This window comes from Parasteatoda tepidariorum, chromosome 5 (genome assembly GCF_982258835.1).
Source record: "Parasteatoda tepidariorum strain Cologne lab strain chromosome 5, Ptep-v5.0, whole genome shotgun sequence".
Classification (NCBI taxonomy): Eukaryota; Metazoa; Arthropoda; class Arachnida; order Araneae; family Theridiidae; genus Parasteatoda; species Parasteatoda tepidariorum.
This window is the reverse complement of record NC_141759.1, coordinates 13,313,685-13,333,121: the sequence shown is the minus strand read 5'-3', so window position 1 is coordinate 13,333,121 and position 19,437 is coordinate 13,313,685. Positions and strand designations below refer to the sequence as shown.

The 19,437-nt window shown below is 30.1% G+C and overlaps 1 protein-coding gene across 1 annotated transcript in view; it reads left to right on the top strand.

Annotated features, from left to right (window-relative positions):
- Positions 1 to 19,437, top strand: part of LOC122272409 (uncharacterized) — a 29,945-nt gene that overhangs the window by 9,770 nt on the left and 738 nt on the right. The window contains exons 3-11 of the mRNA XM_087162625.1: positions 1,208 to 1,341; positions 3,429 to 3,541; positions 4,708 to 4,907; positions 8,013 to 8,111; positions 10,681 to 10,780; positions 12,847 to 12,916; positions 14,190 to 14,241; positions 16,259 to 16,281; positions 17,964 to 18,039. Of these exons, the coding sequence (XP_087018751.1) occupies positions 1,208 to 1,341; positions 3,429 to 3,541; positions 4,708 to 4,907; positions 8,013 to 8,111; positions 10,681 to 10,780; positions 12,847 to 12,916; positions 14,190 to 14,241; positions 16,259 to 16,281; positions 17,964 to 18,039 (867 nt within the window). The remainder of the gene's footprint in view (positions 1 to 1,207; positions 1,342 to 3,428; positions 3,542 to 4,707; positions 4,908 to 8,012; positions 8,112 to 10,680; positions 10,781 to 12,846; positions 12,917 to 14,189; positions 14,242 to 16,258; positions 16,282 to 17,963; positions 18,040 to 19,437) is intronic.

Genomic DNA, 19,437 nt, shown 5'->3' with positions numbered 1-19,437 from the left:
GCGTGCGGCCATTGATCATGATACCGGCCCACACCATGACACTGCATGTCTTATAGCGGTCCCTTTCCTGGATATTTTCTGGACGATAACCAATACCATTCTCGCGCCAGATCAGTTGGCGTCAACAATCCGATGACAGACTGAACCTACTCTCATCTGAGAATAGTACGCATGCCCAGTCCTGTTCAGTCCAATTGTTACGCTCACGACACCATTGCAAACGGGCAGTACGGTGCTGTCTGGTCAATGGGACGCACACAACAGGTCTGCGGGCGTATAGTCCTCTCCCCTCAAACGTCTGGCAACAGTTTTTTGGGAGATCTGCTTTCCATTGGAAGCAAGAAACTGATTTGCCACCTTCTGAGCTGTGGTGCGTCTGTTCCTTTTTGCTGATAGGACGATGTATCTGTCTTCTGCAGCCGTCGTACTTCTAACACGACCTCCCCCGTACCGCCTACTACACATTCCAGTAGTTTTAAATGATTTCCACAGCCGTGAAACAACGCTGTGAACGATGTCGAACTCCCAGGCAACATCTGTTATTTTTCGCCCTTCTTCGATCTCTCCAATAATTCGGCCAGACTCAAAATCATCTAAGTGATATCGGGAAAACATGCCAAAAATTTCAAGTTCGTCAACTAAATCTTTCCTGTAAAACTTTGACTTGAAACAACAACTCTCCACACGCGTCAAAACCTTTAAAGCTCTTATCAGCGCTATCACGTGACGAACAGACGTGGAAGAAAAATTTGCATACACATACCTCTTCTTACTATATCCCGCACTTATTCGAATTTTCCACATTTTGCTTCCTCTCATTTTGTGGTCGCTATGGATGATAGTGTTATCCGTCCTTAGCAATTGTCCAGCAGTGTATATATAGAATACATATAAAGTTCTTAGTCATAAAAGCATTTCCTTTTTAAGAAAATTGAAATAAGAACTAAATAAAAATTTAATTTTGATCATTCTGCAGTTTGCACTTTCTGATAGTAAGAAAAAATTTTGTTGGTTAATTTCTTTCAAAATCACTCACAAATTTTAATATTTGAACCATCTGAATATCTCCTTTTATACAAAATGTAAAAGTGAAATATTTCTTCGGCTCTGTTAGATATTTTAAATAGAAAGAATGTTTCTCTTTAGTATTATTGCAATAAATGTATGGAAAAGCTTAAGAATTATGCTGACCAAATATTATTTCTAGGTTCCAACGTTTGACGATACTCACAAAGCATTTTCTCCTTCTTGGAAAGATGCTATGGAACATGCCCCGACAGAGGATATGATTGGTTATTGTCGAAAAAACATAGAAAATGATTATGACGAAAACAAATGCTCGTATGTTGAAAATGTTTAATATTTTTAAATATGGAATTAAAATTCAAGAATTTTTTTTTCTGTCATTAATAATTTTGAAAACGGTGCGTCAAAAATCAAAAGTTGTACCCTCTTTGGAGACTTAAGTAATTTTCTTCACGACACAAATAAATAAACAAAAGTGATTCTACTGAGGATATTTTACAACAAAGGGAAGAAAATGCATTTATTTAAATCTTAAATCAAAAATTAAAATGAATGAAATATTTTTATTAAACAAATGAGAGAGAAAAAATAAAAGGTGGGGGAAAAACCAAAATTCATTCTGCGTCATTTTTCATTCGGCGTCATCCCGTGAACTGAATAGTTCATGAGCTGAATATAACAGTTTCGGTTAAAGTTCAAAGTTAAATGCTTGTTACAAAGTAAATATTTGTTATGACATTGATAGTTTTAAACACAGGGTGTTAAAAATTAAATGATAAGATTTTCCCTCGTGCATAAATTACTTTTAATACTAACTTATCACAATAGATCTTATTTGGAAATAATCTGGAGGTCTTTTAGCGAGAGGATTTTTCAACAACTTTGGGGATTTGTAGACGAAATGGTCGTTCATGATTTTTTTTTTATACAACTTGTTTATTAAAACGTTTGAAACAAAATTTTTATTAAATATATTTTTTCATTATTTTGTATTAAATTAGGTCAAAATGCGTAAAAATATATTATTTTTTAGTATTTTAATAATTTATGGTAATGAAAAACAATAGTATGAAATACCAGTGTATTTTTCTGCGTTAAAAACATTCCTCCAAGCACTACTGACTTCTAGAATTTTTTTTTTTATAATTTGCAGTTATTTAGATTCAAGAAAAACAGTTATTCATCACTGAAATTTCTTTAGTTACAAAATCGTTTATTCATAAATTTTTGAATATGAATGAATAAAAATTCAAACAACTTTTTTAGATTTTATATTTTAGTACAAATATAATTCCGATTATCTAACAGATTTTTTAGCAATCATTAAACTGTTTTTATAATTAAAAACACTAAAAAATATTTTTGCTACTTATTAGGGAGTCAGAAAATTATATAAAAGGGTTACCGTTGTCTCATCTGTGTCAACGATAAAATATATCATTATTTTATATTGACTTGTCATCTCATATTCAACGAACCTCATTAAACTGCTGAAATAATTAAATTAAATTAAACTGATCATTAAACTGCTTTTTACTAAAACTTCTATTCGTAGAACGATCATTCACATTTTATCCCATATTCAAGGTTATATCTTATAATAATTCTAGATATATAACGAGTTAAAGAATAAATGAGTATAAAGCACTAGAGAAAAGTCATGACTGAATGAATGAGTATGAAACAGTTGAGAGAAGTCATGACTGAATAAATGAGTATAAAACAGTAGAGAGAAGTCATGACTGAATGAATGAGTATGAAACAGTTGAGAGAAGTCATGATTGAATGAATGAGTAAGAAACAGTTGAGAGAAGTTATGATTGAATGAATGAGTAAGAAACAGTTGAGAGAAGTCATGAATGAAAATAGAGAAGCGAATCAGCGAAAGTTCAAATGTATTTGAACTAAATAAATGATGACAAAAAAGAAAAGTATGTTTAATAAAAATTCTGCTTCAAAAGGATAAAACTAAAAGTGTGGAAAATGATAACTATAAGCTTCTCTCAGATTCATCTGTTATAACCGGGTTTTTTTCTAATCTCACCTCTATTATATGAATCATTATATTCGGAAAGTGTATATTTTGGTATTTCTCTCACTTTAGATATTGATATTTACACGTTATTTAGTATTCACACCTTTTGTTTTATATTATGCTAACTAAACAATCATTCTTCGCACTATAGAAAAGGTAACTAATCTGTTCATAGGCATTTACTAACACTATAAGAAACTGAAAAGCATGCATAATAATTTATGCTAAAATTTTTCAAATATACAAAGTTCAATATATAAAGTTATGAATCGGCAAGTCTTTTTTTAGACAAATAAAGGGTTTATAAACTTATAATTTTTGAACTTTTTAAAAATTATTAACTAAACTGAAACTCTGTTTTTTTTAGAGTTCGACGGTTTCCCATGGTTTCGAAGAGGCGGAATCCCACATTTTGCTACACTATTGAGTCCCAAATAAATGACCCATTTTCACCTGATGTTGTTTATACAAACACGTTCGGCAAGTATTATTTTTTTCAACTTTACAGAAAAAAATTCTAATAGATTTTTCAAGAATGAAAAAAAAACATCTTAAACAGTGTCAAAAGTCACAAGAAACGTTACAAAGAGAATGTTTTGAGACTCTACGGAGAAAAGATTTCCCGTCAAATTATTGAACTGTAAGTTTAAAAAAAATTTCTGGTAAAAAAAAGTTCCTAGTTCTGGTAATGAAACCAAAATTTACGGCATTTAAACCATTCATGTGGTAATGGTTTCCATTTGCATGGCAGCGGTCTACCCTAAATCCAGGTCATCGAAATTGTAGCTCTTGTTAACACACATTTAATAAAAATACAAGACTTCAAAGTAATTTCAAACAAATAAATGATTTTAATGCCTTTCTCTACGGTGACATAATAAAATTACCAGATTTTAGCACATTTACCTAATTTTATCACATGTTATAAAACCATATCATATTTCCATATATTATACTTTTTAAACATTTCACTTCAAACTCAGGTAGCCATACTATTGATCTAGGAAGTAAGCTAGTTCGATATGAATGCTCGGCAATTTTTTGTAGAACTGCTAGCGTGACATGAAAAATTTACTCTTATTTAAAAAAAAAACATTTTATAAATTTTTAAAATTTACCTAGAGCTAAATTATGATTTTTGACAAACATTTCTAAAATTGAGTTTACTATAAATTTAAAATTACTGTAATTTATTCTTTCTGAAAATACTTTACTTTCGCTTTTACTCCATTTATTTCCAACCCTAACTCAGCATAAGCACTTGATTTACTCCAAAACGTAGTTGACAATCTTCAAAGGAGTTTTTGTTTTGGGGGATAGAAATTTCTTTACAGTGTTTAACATATATGCAAAAAAGTGCCTTAATTTTACCTAACAATGGCCGATTAAACAACAAAAATAAAATAATATAAATTTTTATTGCAAGTTTTACATTTTTTTACACATTATAAAACAAATAAACTAGTTTTTTTTTTTTACATTTTATATTAATATTTGAAATAAAAATTTTCGAAATTTGTCAAATACATTATGATCGATAATTGTAGACCTCCTGATTACCAAAAATGCAATTAAAATTTTAATTAAGGCGTCTTTAAGAAAATTTCTTCTAACTCTATCGAATACCTTATTTTATATAATTTTAGACTACAGAATAGACCTTAGTACTTTCTCGGAAGAATACTTTTATCCCACAGATGAAGTCCTAATATATGCAGTGATTCATAATCGCCGGCATCTTGTTAACCCATATAAGGAAGGAATTGCCCTTAAGGCGGGATATTTCTATAAGATATATGTCTCCATGGCAAGTATTTGTTCTTCAGATTTTCATTTCAACATGCAAGTATTATTTACTTTTACTACAATTATTTGAATGCTACCCTCAAAACTATTATCTTGTAATTAATGTATGCATCTGTTGTTGCTGTGACTTATCCTCCAAATGTCAGACAAGGTCCATCAGACCATTGACTCTAAAAAATTCAAGGACCAGAAGGAGAGATGAGTATGTGTCCTCTCTGGAAAGTCCCAAACAGTCCAGGATGTGTTCGGGAGAAGTATGCTCAGTTTGATATTTGGAGCAGACCTCGAAGATTCTCCTACCTTCGAAAAACGAGAGAATTTTTGTGTGACAGCCGGCTAATCTGTAAATTGCGTTGTATCATGCACCTGTTTACATATTTAAACAATAAAGTGAACTATATTAAAATATAATATAAATCGTTTTGTTAAAGCAATATGGAAAATGCATCAAGGTGCTTCTCGATCAAGTCCCTTCATATACATTTTTATAAGAGGCAATACATTGCATTTTATATTAAAATTCTTACTGTATATATATTATACATACAGCAACATATGCATATTAAATCACATCAATTATCTATGTCCTATAATAATAGCCGCCATAATGAGCAACGTAGTAAATAGCCATAATTAGCTGCAGTTAGCTACGTAGTAAGATCGCCACGTAGTAAATAGCCGCCATAATGAGCAACGTAGTAAATAGCCATAATTAGCTGCAGTTAGCTACGTAGTATGATCGCCACGTAGTAAATAGCCGCCATAATGAGCAACGTGATAAATAGCCATAATTAGCTGTAGTTAGCCACGTAGTATGATCGCCACGTAGTAAATAGCCGCCATAATCAGCAATAACTATTTAGGCTAACTACATGTAGTAGGTAAATTTAACGGTTGAACCTTAGACCCTTGTGTTCCTTTTACATTTTTTCTGACACTCTATTTACAAGTAAAAACATGTTTCTATATTTTTTCACTATAAAACACAGTGTCATTGCTATTAAAAAATATATTAGGTTATCAGAATTATATCTATTCTAAATTATAAAATCTAAAAAAAAGTAATTGGTTTTCACTCATATTTGAGCATTAATCAATAATTGATTTTGTTAATTAAAAAAATTTCAATGATGATTAGCTTTTTTCATGAGATCTAAATATTTGGAAGTAAGTGCAAATTTGAAAAGTTATTGTTTGGAAGTGAGACGCGTTTGAAAGATTTTACTTTCAGAAAAAGACTCCGGCGTTTCATGCTGCATTTCATAATCATAACCTATTAAAATGTTCAATATTTTGCACTTGCTTGGACTAAAATCGGTTCAAAATAATTAACAAAAGTGTGAAAATTCTGCTTCAAAAGGATAAAACTAAAAGTGTGGAAAATGGTAACTAAAAGCTTCTCTTAGATTCATCCGTTAATAACCGGTTTTTTTTCTAATCTCACCTCTATTATGAATCGTTATAATCTGAAAGTGCATATTTTGGTACTTCTCTCACTTTAGATATTGATATTTTTACGTCATTTAGTATTTGCACCTTTTGTTTTATCTTATGCTAACTAGATACCCGCTGTTCACACGGAGAAGAAATTAAATAATCTGTGTAATCGGTATTTAACGACACATAATAAATAATGCTAAATCATAAAAATGCTAAAATAATGCATGGTCATAATAAATAATGCTAAAATGATTCCGACTCTTTTCGATCTACTAAACTGAAATGCACTAACATAATTGATAATGATTACAATAATGATTACGATTTTCTTTTTATTATCATTTGTGGCCTTTATTTTATTAGAATAAGAAAAATTTGACTTTCCCATATCACTAAATAAAAATAAAATTTAAAGTTACTAATTTTTGCATGAAGTAAAATCATGATAGTCAACATTTACCACCATTAAGAAAAAATTTCCGTCGCTTTCCCTTTTGCCGAAAGAAAATTTATTATCACAGTAGCTATCTAAAATTTATTTGGTACCTATAAATACCGTATTTTATTTAATTACTTTTTTGGAACAGAAGAGTCGATTTCGGGTTTGCACTAACAAAGTTCATATCCGTAGCAATTTTGAACTCAATCTAGAAGACAATGGAACTCCCAGATCAAGTAATGGCAGAAATTTGCATTCATTGAGGACTTTTTGATGGAACTAACTTTTGCTTACTTGCTTTACACGAAGAGGAGAATCACGATAATCTCCCACGTTTAGCCTGACGGCAAGTGGACTCTAACCCATGATCCGCCTACACTGAGGACATTTTACGTCAGTATTGTGGTCTGTGCGAGCCTGCTGCGGATTTCATATCCACCAGCCATCGCTGAGCCATGACGGCTCAGGGAATATAGCGTTCGAATTCCTATGAGGTGAACCGGGTTCGAATCCCAGTGATTTCTGGTTGATACGAGTTCCTCATCCGGCTTGCACCGTCTACAGTGCTGACATAAAATATCCTTAGGGGTAGACGGATCGTGGGTTAGACCTTTGCCAACAGGCTAACCATGGGATTTTTCATGGTTTTACCTCTCCATGTAACACAAATGCTGGTTGGTACTATCAAAAAAGTTCGCCACGAAGGCAAAATTTCTCCCAATACTTGATCCAAAAGTTTCCTTGTCTTCTGGATTGCGTTCAATATTGCTACGCTTTGGAGTTGAACATTAGTAGTCGTAAATCCAAAATCTAGGGTCGGCTATTCAACAATGGTTATAAAATAAGATAAGATCTGCCATCGCTGGGATAAATGCCTTTATTTGTATAATTTATACCTATTAAAACATGAATTACAACTAAAATTCCAATAATACTTTTTACCCTGGTAGTCAGAAATGATTCAGAAACGATTTTCATAAAGGAGGATAGATATTGTTTCGATACTATGTTTGTTGAAGTAAAAATCATATTGTTTTTATTTATTCGACAATTTTAAATTATTATTAATTAAATATTATTAATAAATGTATATTATCAATAAAAAGTAGCTTCTGAATGGTAAAAATAAATGATTAATCCAGTGAAAAATATATTCATAAACATTTATAATTGAAAAATATTTGCTTCATAACTATTTGCTTTTATTTTGCATTCATTTTCAAAAGCAAAAAGAAAATGCATACAAATATGATCAAACTTTTTTAGAGAGAAGACATCAGACTTCCTTATCCATATAGTACAAACTGTACAGATTATTTAAGTCTTTGGAATGAAAACAATGGCACGGGACCGTTAAACGAAAGGGTATGATAAGATTCTTACGCTTCATATTTCCTTTTTGTATAATTAGAAAATATCATTTTATTAACAGTATCAGCTTATTTTGGATAACAGTTAGAAGAATTCAACTCCTTTAAAAATTGTTTAAGGTCAAAGCAGTCTGATTTTTTTACGCGCAGTAAACAATATGAGCTGCCGGTCACAAAAATAAAAAAACAATATAGTTTTTATAATTGGTTATTGACAATTGCATATCAATAGTTTGGTAAATTCGAGGATAAATTAAAAAATTCATTTACACTATTATAAAGCATCACAAACTAAATGGGAAAAAAGGAGCAAACATGCAATTATTCCTTAAATGACTAATTTTAACATTTTTAACATGCAAAACGAGTTTGCAAATTTCTAGAAATAATATTTTTCTACCTAAATTGTGCGTAATATTTATCTACTACTCTAAATGGCTGAAATTGGTGATTGTTGATTTCCACCAGTGAAAGTTCACAATCACATTTTGGTAAATGCCCAAGAAATATATGCTAGGTCTAATTAAGTGTCATTTGTCCGATATTGTCGACTCTGAAGTTTTAAGGTTCAATGCCAATGCCCGGTATACATTTGCCCGGTATGCCCTACATCAATGTTTTTTAAGGTCAAGTTCCACTGCCCAGTATGCAATTAACTGGTACTCCGAACACTGATATTTCTCCTAATCTATCACCAGCAGATATTAAAGTATCGAATAAATATATTAATATCAAGGAATAAATTAATTTCGAATAGGATGTAACAAATATTTCAGACATTCAAAGCAACTATGTGATTGTTGACATTCACTGGTGAAAGTCGACATTCTCTTGATCTGAGTCATTCACGGTGTGATCTTTAGATCTTTTTTACAACCACAATTAGAATAAATATTTGAATGTTTTTGAAGCATTCAAATCGTTTGGAAAACGTTTGTATTTTTTTCAATGAACCATGAAAAGAAAACTATTTCTCTGCAAATTCTTTATATTAGACTAAACAAATTCTACGAATAAAAAATATTTACAACAAATTACTTTCAATTATAGAAAAAAATGTCATTTGCTCAATTTCGAAATTTACGTGCAACAATTGAAGAAGAGAGAAGAATGATAATGGAAGTAATACATAGTATGCATGTTTCCCTTATTTACCCTGCTCGACCACTGTGATTGCCATGTTCTGTTTTTCATATATTTTCTCTCTTGGCTACTGAGGTTTTTCTAGTTTGTTTCCGGTCCCGAAGTGGACTGATCGTTAAGACACAGTTCTCAGCAGATCACCGAAGTCAAGCATTACTGGCTACGGTCAGTGTGCGTGTGGGTGACCACTTGGATCAGTCTGCGTAGGGACCCAGGGGGTGCGGCATGGGTCCTCATTAAACTGTGCTACCGTAAATTGCTCGACTTCGCGCGCAGGTCGTCGGACTACCGAAGCGGGGGTGCCATCCCCTCCGCAGAGGATCAAAATTGTGATGGCATGTCTTCGGATCATCCTCCGGGATGTTTCTCAGACCGTCGCCAATAGCCCATTGTGCAGCTCTAGTGCGACGTAAATTAACAACAACAACAAGTTTGTTTCCTATCGTTATTTTTCCATTTTTGATTGGCAACTTTAAGTTGGAAAATTTTCTTTTTAGATTTCAAATCACATTTGTTTCTTCTCTCTCACTTCTGTCAAGTCATAAAAATGGGTGCCTACTTTCGAGAGCTTGAAACATGACGGCTTTTGCTTACAATTTGTATATTTTTGAATCGAATGTAGTTTTTAATAAAATAATGCATTGCATATTTAGTAGAATGAATGAAATTTGAATTGCATAAATAATTTTTACTGTTAAAAAAATATCTCTGTATTTTTTTTTCCTTCTCAAATATGCAGCACGACAAAAAATTATAACTCTTTATCATTAGATATATCCATTTTTAAAGACACATAAATATTTTGAGTGATACATCTTACAAACATTTATAAGACGTTTTTAAAATCTTTCAAATGTTGAGAAATTTTTTTTTTAATGAATTTAATACAGAATGAAGTAGAAAGTATCACGCTGTAATCTCTTTATTGTAGATATAAACAATTTATAGATAGAAATACCTAAAAAAATTAGCACTAATTGAATTTTAACAGATTGTGGCTACCCTGTAATAAGAGTTATCAACAAGCAAATATAACTGAAGTTATCATTAAAATATATGATAAAACATTTACCTTAAGTTTCGTTTATATCAGTGGCTAATTACGACTAAAGAGAAAATTTCATTTTTTGAAATGTCTCTTTCAAACAAATTATTTGAAATTTTTGGACGATTTTTAAGATCGAAGGCCGAATGCCCTTAAAGGTTCAAATTTCAGGATGAACAACTGGGGGAATTTGAAGATATAAGAGAAGCACAGTGTTCACTTTATTATTATAGGTTTATATACTTTTTTAGAACAGAAAGCAAAATTAATGCTTCCACCAAAAAAAAAAAGATATATAAACTTGAAAAAAAAACGTGAAAAACTTTTACACTTATTTGCTCTTGGCTTAAATAAAAACATAAATTTTTTTATCTAGGCTTGCATCGAGTATTGTAAATTGGAAAAGCTGAAATCACGTGCATGTATTGATGAACATATATGGTATGCTCCTCACATGGAGATACTATGTGGCAAAAGTAAGTTAAGACTTATAAATATTTCACACCATAATCGTATTTTAAAAGTATTATTATTAATTAATTAAATAAGCAACTATTTATATTCATTTTTGAAGCAAAAAAGTATTTTTCTATGGCAGCAGGTTTATCATAATTGTCAAGAAAGTTGTACAGTGCCCCGGAACAAACTAACCACCCTGAATAACTTTTGATCTAATGATCGGATCTTCAAATTCTAGAACTCATTCTTCATGGTTCGAAGAGATGATCTCAAATATGCGAATATTGAACATATTTCCCAAATTGCAGCTAATCCTTTTATTTTGGGAATTAAAAATCCAAATCCATTGAAAAATTATATGTTTATTCAGAGGAAGTACGTTTTTGTGTCTGATTTCTTAACTTAAGTTATTGTTTGTTCCATTTCATTAGCATATTTGAGATCATCTCTCCAAACCATCAAGAATGAATCCTAGAACGTGAAGATCCGATTATTAGATCAAAAGTTAATCTGGATGATCCATTTTTTTATTTTGCGCGCTGTACATATGTTTTCGAGAAACAGATAAAAAAATGGTTAATTATATGAAGAAAAAAGCATTTCATTTTAAAATAAAAAAAATATTATTTATTTTGTTTTTTAAGAATTTTATCGTCAAGTTATTTTGCTATGGTTTATTATAATTTTCTAAAGGAGTTATTGACTTAAGAATATACGGCTGCATAATATTTCAAATACTTAAAGGAAATTACTGATATTTTCATTAGGTTAACATCATTTTTATGAAATAAAATGTCAAATTAAGGTGAACCAATGTGAATAAATTACATATGAAGTTATTTATACAAAAATATTCTCATTGACCATTTAGTCCCGTCTTATACCTCGCCACCCAATGAGTTCACCCGGATTCGATTCCAGCGATGGCTGATCGATACGAATTGCTTGACCAACCACACTACTGACGGAAACTGTCAGCAGTGGTAGACAGATCATGGGTTAGAGTCCCTTTGCCATCAGGTTGACAGTGTTAGGTCTTTTTTGGTTTCCCGCTCTATGTAACGCTAATGCAGATTAGTTCCTTTAAAACGTCCTTCACGAAGGCAGATTTCTTCCAATACTTGATCCAGGAGTTCTCTCGTCTGCTGGATTGGGTTCAAGATTACAAAGCTACGGAGTTGAACATTAGTAGTCGCAAACCTAAAAATGGGTCGGCTGTCCAACGATGGTAATAAAATAAAATAAAATGTAGTTGAGGAAAAACTGAAAAGGTTGAAGCAGGAAATGTCGTATTATTCAATCTACGGCCAAGACCTGTAATTTGCGTCTTCTACATTTACTGACCATTGAAAAAGAAATAAAAGCAGCCATCTCTTTAAAGAGAGACGCTCTGTGCATGGGCCAACATAAACGAAAAATCCGATTATTTAGTTGTTAGAACATTGTGAAATATTTAGGACCACCCTTCCAACCTACATTCCGCATCCAGTACATTGTGATATTTTTCTTATTTTACCGCGTTTCCCCTCGGTGCAGTTTATATTTATTACATCGTAATGCTAAACTGATCCGTGTTGAGGTCTTCTCTCATCTAGTAGGTGTTTATTCGTGTCAGATGTTGACGTAAAGGAATCAGTCACAGACATTTCAAAGCGGTATTTCGAGCAAAGAGTCTGATGAGAGTCGTGGTGGCTCAGGGGATAGAGCGTTCGCCTTCCAATGAGGTGAACCGGGTTCGAATCCTACCGATGGCTGGACGATACGATTTCCGCACCCAGTTTGCACTGTTCACAGTGCTCACGTAAACTATCCTCAGTTTCAGACGGATTTCAGACGGATCCTCAGTTTCAGACGGCTCAGTTTCTTAGGGTAAAAGAAACTCTGCATTTGTCCTAGGGCAACTGTTTTTTTTTCTCGTCCCCTTTTCATTAGTTCCAGTCTTGAAAATTAATAAATATTTATTAACCTGCAAAAAATTGAAAGTTATAATAACAGACAACTACTTAAATAAATAATTTAACATTATTGTTCTAAAAGCAGTATAAATAAGATTTCGATTATTGTGTTTTCTTATTTTGAACAGTTGTTGGAAGACACACTTCAACTTATGAAATAATTAAAGATTGTATCAGGAAATGCAAACCAGCATGCCGGTGAGTTATAAAATGAATGTTGTTTTAATAAATGTTGATTCAAAGGACGTTATTTCTTTAAGTGGAGGTTTTTCAAGAGATAGTCACATCATTCAATTTTTATTGCAACATTTATAAGCATTTTTAATTTTTTTTTAAAAGTGTTTAAAATGTTTGAAAGCGTTTTCAAAAACTTTTTGAGCACTCCTTTAAATTGCAATCTAATACTTTTGGCAATCTTTTTCCAAAAATGTTAATTTCTATATACTATGAACGTAATCCTAGTGCTTATTCCAATTTCTTAAAGTGTACTTGAATGGTATCAATCTATTTTAAAATAAAAATATAAAGGTTCTTCTTCAAAATTAGAAAAAAATACTTATTATTGGAAAAACATATAAAGATTCAGTGTATTTTTCAATTTTTCTTTAACAAAAAATTAACAAATTTCACACTTTTTGATATAATCGATAAAGGTTTATTTTGAAATTATTTTTAAAGGGTTTACACCTCAATTATTTTATTTCGCGAAATATTACGTTATCTTTTTCCAGAAGTACCAGTATCTGAAATAAATGTGAAAGCAACACCCTGTCATAAAAAGAAGCATCCAATTTTTGGATAATCATATAATAATAGCAATTTCTAATTTTTAAAATTACTGTTTGAGTAAATAAATCAGAAAAGCTAACTATTAAAATAAATTTAGCAAAATAATTCAATTTTGGTCTTAGGGGTTATATATAGTGCAAAAAAATGGGTAACCCTAAATACCTTTTGATCTTATGATCAGATCTTCACATTCTATGATTCAACCTTAAACGTTCGAGAGGGTGATCTCAATTATTCTGATAGTTAATGCAGACGATAATTTAAGTTACAAGATCATACACAGAAACGTTCTTTCTCTGAATAAACTTCCCTTTTTTGGCAAATTCGGATTTCTGACCTTTGAAATATAAGGGTTGGATGTAAATTGGAAAATATAGTTCCAATAGTTTTGTGAGAGCGGTCCAAAGTTTGGATTCCTTATTGGTAATGTTCCTTTTTGAGAATTTTGCCATATCTAGTGAATATTTTAAGTGAATTGAAAAATTTTTGCACGCTATATTTTTTATTTATATTTATCCAAAGATAATTCCATAAAACACAGAGATGATTTGGAAAGCAGTCGAAATTATGGACTGCTCTCTTGACTGATTGAATCCTCCCTTAATATTGAGTTACATGTTAGTTTCCTATGTAAAATTAACTTTTATTTACTTGTTTTTGTTTTAACATGCTGATTGTTAAGTGAGCAGACGTATGAAGTTACATATGATGAAATAGAATTCTCAGTTCGCCTGGTAAATATATTTAATATGCATATTTTATACTGTAAATACATTTTTTATTGCACTGTATCAATTTCAGATTAAAATTTCACTTGCATATTTTCAAAGACTGGATATAACTTGAAACTAAATTCTAAATTTTTATTGGTTTGTTCCAGTTATTGATCGCATTGAAAATTAACGAAAGTTAATACTAAATTAAATAAAACTATTCTAGACAATTTGAAAATAATTTTATTGATGACTCCATTTCACAGTAATTGGAATAAAACATTTAAGAGAAGACAGGTTTTAAGAGAACTTTAAGCGAATATTCTCTTAACATTCGGGAAAGCATTTAGGAATTAAAACTTCTAACGGATTTGTAGACTATGTTTTCTTTTCCTTATTAACACAATAAGAAACCAAATTAATAAAATTGTTGGAATGTGTGGAGCATTTTAAATTCACAGGAATGGGGAAAATGAGCATCTGAAATCCTTAACGCTAGACAGACGGGTGGGGCCAAATTAGTCCCTCTTGAATTTTATTAATTAAAAACTCATAAAAGGATTTACTGAAAGTGTTGAGCGTTTCTGACTCTTTATAATTTAATCTAGTTTAAGCGTCTATTTGAAAATTCATAAGTTATCCTTATAGCAACGTATATATTATAGAATCTTATGCCTAGAATGAGGGGTAGGGGTTTGATAAGCCCAATAGGTATTTGGCAGGTATCTGTTAACCCAAGGTAGTTTTGGGTATTAGGTACCCTTTGCTATAAATAAGATATCCCAAATTCATTAAAAAAACAAGTTCATTTCAACATATCTATAACTATTATTTATAGAAAAGAAAGAAAATCAGTAATCTACAAAATTAAAGAATACACTTAAAATTTAAACAGCCGCTGTTCTGTTTAATCAAATGATTTCATTTACCAAATCGAATAAAACATCATAGAATGCCAATAATTACCAGGTCTATAATACGTTTTTATTAAATTAATTATGGTTATATTTTAAGATTTTGGGTGGCTAATTGACCCACACAATCTGGGAAGGACCAATTTGGCCCTATCAATCTTTCTATTCATGCAGTAATGTACAGTTTTTCTAGCGTTAACAAAACTTAACATTGTAACAATTATGAATCACCATCGAAAAATGTATTAAGAAATAATAATTATAATTGAAAAACATTGGGGTCATTCTAGCTTAGGAAGCTCCCCTTAGAAAAAAAAGGTGTTTTTGAGGTTATTTTGAGATTGTCAGATGCAAAAAAAATGCATCTGAGGTAAAAAAACGATGTTATGTTTAGCATCAAAAATAACCCCATTGATGAACCTCATTTACACCTCATATTATCATTCTTATATATATATAAATCAGCAATTTTTTTTAGTTGAGATTTTGAGCCACACCTCAAATATAATTCTTCACTTGAAGTGTAGAAAAAATAATTGAAAAAATAGTTGGTTGCTCCAAAGTAGATTTAAAACATTCTCAAAGTAGCCTCAAATGGGAATAAAGCAACTTCATACACCTTGATTATACACCTTAACATGTTGTTCTTTTAAGGTTGTTTTTGAAATCAAATCTTTAATCAACCTTGACACCGCAAAATAACCTCAAATAAATACATGAAATTTTTGAAAGGGTTTTGATGCCATTTTTCATTACTATCCCTTTTAGGATATGTATGTGAAAATGGCGCTACTTTAAAGTATTTCTGTGTTTTATGCATAATTTTTTTTCTGTACAATCTGCTTCAGAATACAGATCACTCCGAGATTATTGGGTTCCACAATACAAAATCTTAACCAACATTAGTCATTAGTTGATTGCATTTTTGTTGGCTTATTATAAAATAATATTATGTTATATAATATAGATAATATTATGTTGCTTCATATTATATAACATTATACTATATAATGCCTTATATTATATTGTCTTATGTTTCAAATTAAAAATTATTTTTTCTCAGTAAATTTTATAAGTTTACTTTGTGAGTAAAACTAATATGTGCTTCAATTTCTTACTTACAGTGTCCGACTGGATTATTTTGCAGGTAAGTTAATAAATAATTACAAAAAAAAAGTGGTGACACAAATGAAAAACTCAAAGGAATAATGTACTAAATAAACCAATTTCGAGAAATTATAGCAGCTGTAGAAAGCTGTTTATGAAACAGCTTTCTGCTGTGATTTTTATAGGATGTTCGAAACCATACAGTAATTGCTAAAAAATAAGAACGTGTATAAGAATTTAAAGTTATCGTACAGAAATCAAGACCTCCATGGTAAAATCAGAATTTTAATCAATGGTTTTAATCCATTATATAGGATGAAAAAAAGAAAGAAAAACATTTTGTCAACAAAAAAGTTTTAAATCATAAAAAAAAACGGAGAAAGTCCGAAAAAAATGGATATTTCGTACAGTATATGTAATTCATTTGCTCTAATCATGAGAATTATGAACTATAGTTATTTATAGCTATTTCTTTAAAAGCAAACACATTACAAATTATTAAAGACATTACGAATTATTTACTCACATTTGACTGTAAACAGTACATTTAAATAATGAAATTAAAAAATCAACAATTGTTTTTTATTTTATTCAAACATTATCCATTAAAAGTAGTAGATAGTTACTTTTACCTTTACCCTAATCATTAATGGTTTTAATCCATTTTGGTTCTGGTCAAAAACAGAAAAAACGAACTTCTTTGCTAACAAAACAGTTTCAGACCATCAAATAATCGGAGAAAGTATGAAATAGAATGGATATTTATAATATCCCTATTTTATAAATATCTATAAATATGACCTATTTCATAAATATCCTATTTCTGTAAATATTTTTGTATCCTTAAGTTATTTTCCTATACTGCGCTTTCAATTCAAGAGTTTAAAACTGAGAGAATTGTTTTATTATTATTATTATAGTTATTATAATATAACTCTTCTCTACATCTTAAGACAAAGTTATTTAGAAAGGTGGTCTAGTCTTATTAACTGTTTCACAATTCTTATTTCTGTGCAAATAACATTAACATACTGTTATAAATTACGGTTAAAAAGATGTGTTAAATGATTTAGAACTGAAGGATCAGCTTCATTCACAGTGTGAGGCAAGGAAAATAGTAAATATATCCGCTCGTCTGGTAAGCGAAAATATTAAATTTCGGCTGTGAACTCATCGAATTTGTTTGAACAATACAATGTTATTTTAAAAAATGATTACTTAAAAAAATTACTTCTGTTCACCGATTGTTCTAAATATATATAGTACTAATAGATATTTGGACGTGGGTGGTGGAGGCACAAGAGTAAGCAAACAGAATTCCTTTTAGAATATTTGTTTTATCTTTAGTACAAAAAACTGTTTTCTGCCAAGAAAAAACAATTATTGCATTAAGGTTGGTAAGCGGCAGCGATCAGGGGACTTAGCCTCCTAGTATTGAATAAATTATTAATTCATTTTGCAGCATATTCAAATTTATTTCAAAATATATTAACAAACATTCATCGATAATAACTAAGTTAGTTTTGTAGTCATTGTGCAAAGTTTTTTATTAATGTAAATTTAAGAAAAAAGCATTTGTCAGGAGAAAAAATTTTAAGCTTATTTTAATATCGATTGTGACAAATTTGTAAAATCGATATCTTAGATCTTACTTTGGCAAACTGAATTTACAATAAATTAAAGAAATATTAATTCTTCAATATAATTCATTATTTTTTTCAGGAACGATCTTATTACTGTTAGTGTTTCTTTCCGCACATTCAAGTTGACAAAACACATATCTCAGCCAAAATATGAAGTAAGTAATGTAGTTCTTTTTTCTGAATACAATCGAGCACAAATATAATTTCTTTAAGAAAAAAAGCCATGCTTTCGTAAAAAATGTTTTGGCATTAAATTAAAATTTAAATTGAATACAAGATAAAAATAAGTTTAAAATATAACTAAATATGAAATCGAATTAAATTTAATGCTAAACCAAATTTGAAATAAATTTCGTTTTAAAGTAATTAAAATAAAATCATTAGATTTCATTTGAATTTATTTTGAAACTAATATTTTCTAATTTATTAAATTAAAATAAAAAAATTATTGTTGAATTTAAACTTTTTTTAATTTTATTTTAATTTATACAAATTAAAAATAATTGTAATTCAATAAAAATTCATCTTAATTATGAATTATTTTCAATACAAATGACACAGAAAAGTTTATTATATGACAGATTATGAGTAAAAAAAAAAAGCATGAAAGTTAACGTTGTTCCCACATTTTAATTTTCCATTCATCGTAAAATATATGCAAACTTCATTAATTACTTTGGCATATACATCACAACATATTTAAATCACCAGCCCATATTTCGTCTTTACAGGACAAAGGTATCTTTTTAAATATATAATTAAAAAAATGCCTGATAATTGAAAAAATTACCATTCCTCTCTGAGAATTTTTATTACAAAAACGCAATAATAGCTGTTGCCTACTGTATGTGAAAGAAAAATTCATAAAATTGTATGCCTTCTTAAGTAAACCGTTTCCTGGAAAAAGAGTTGACCAGACATTCTGTCAATTTGCAGAAAATACTGTGTTTAATTGTTTGAGGGTACGGATTTCGTCAAAAGCGATAAGCTTCCGTACCATTCCACTATCAGTGGTAAACACTAATTAATTAGCAGTTTCGTCAAATATTTAAGAGTTCAAGTTTCAACAAAAAGTGCATGATTTTGTGATGTAGTGAATGTCAAGAATTGCGAAACATAACTCAAATTAGCCGATTAGTCAAAAATGAGAATGTCTGATTGAGAATAATCTATTAAAGTATTTGATTATTCTCAATCTGTCTCAATAGATATTAAATTCTACTAAATATCTATTTAGTAGAATTTAATATCTGCTAAAACAGGGAGGGCGAACCAATGGCACGCGTGGTTATTTATGGCACGCGACGCTATATTTTGGGCACACCACCGATCATGAAGTTCACTATGAAGCATATTAAAAATTAAATTAAGATGCATAAAAAAAACAAAAAAAAAACAATTATTAACAAAAGAATTAACAATTAATGCCTAGAAAAAAATTAATTAATAACCATAAAAAAACAATCTAACAATTGACTAGCAAAAAAATTAACAGTCCTGCTTAAGCTAACATCTTACAACCTAATATAAAAATAAAAAGTTTTGAGTTGACA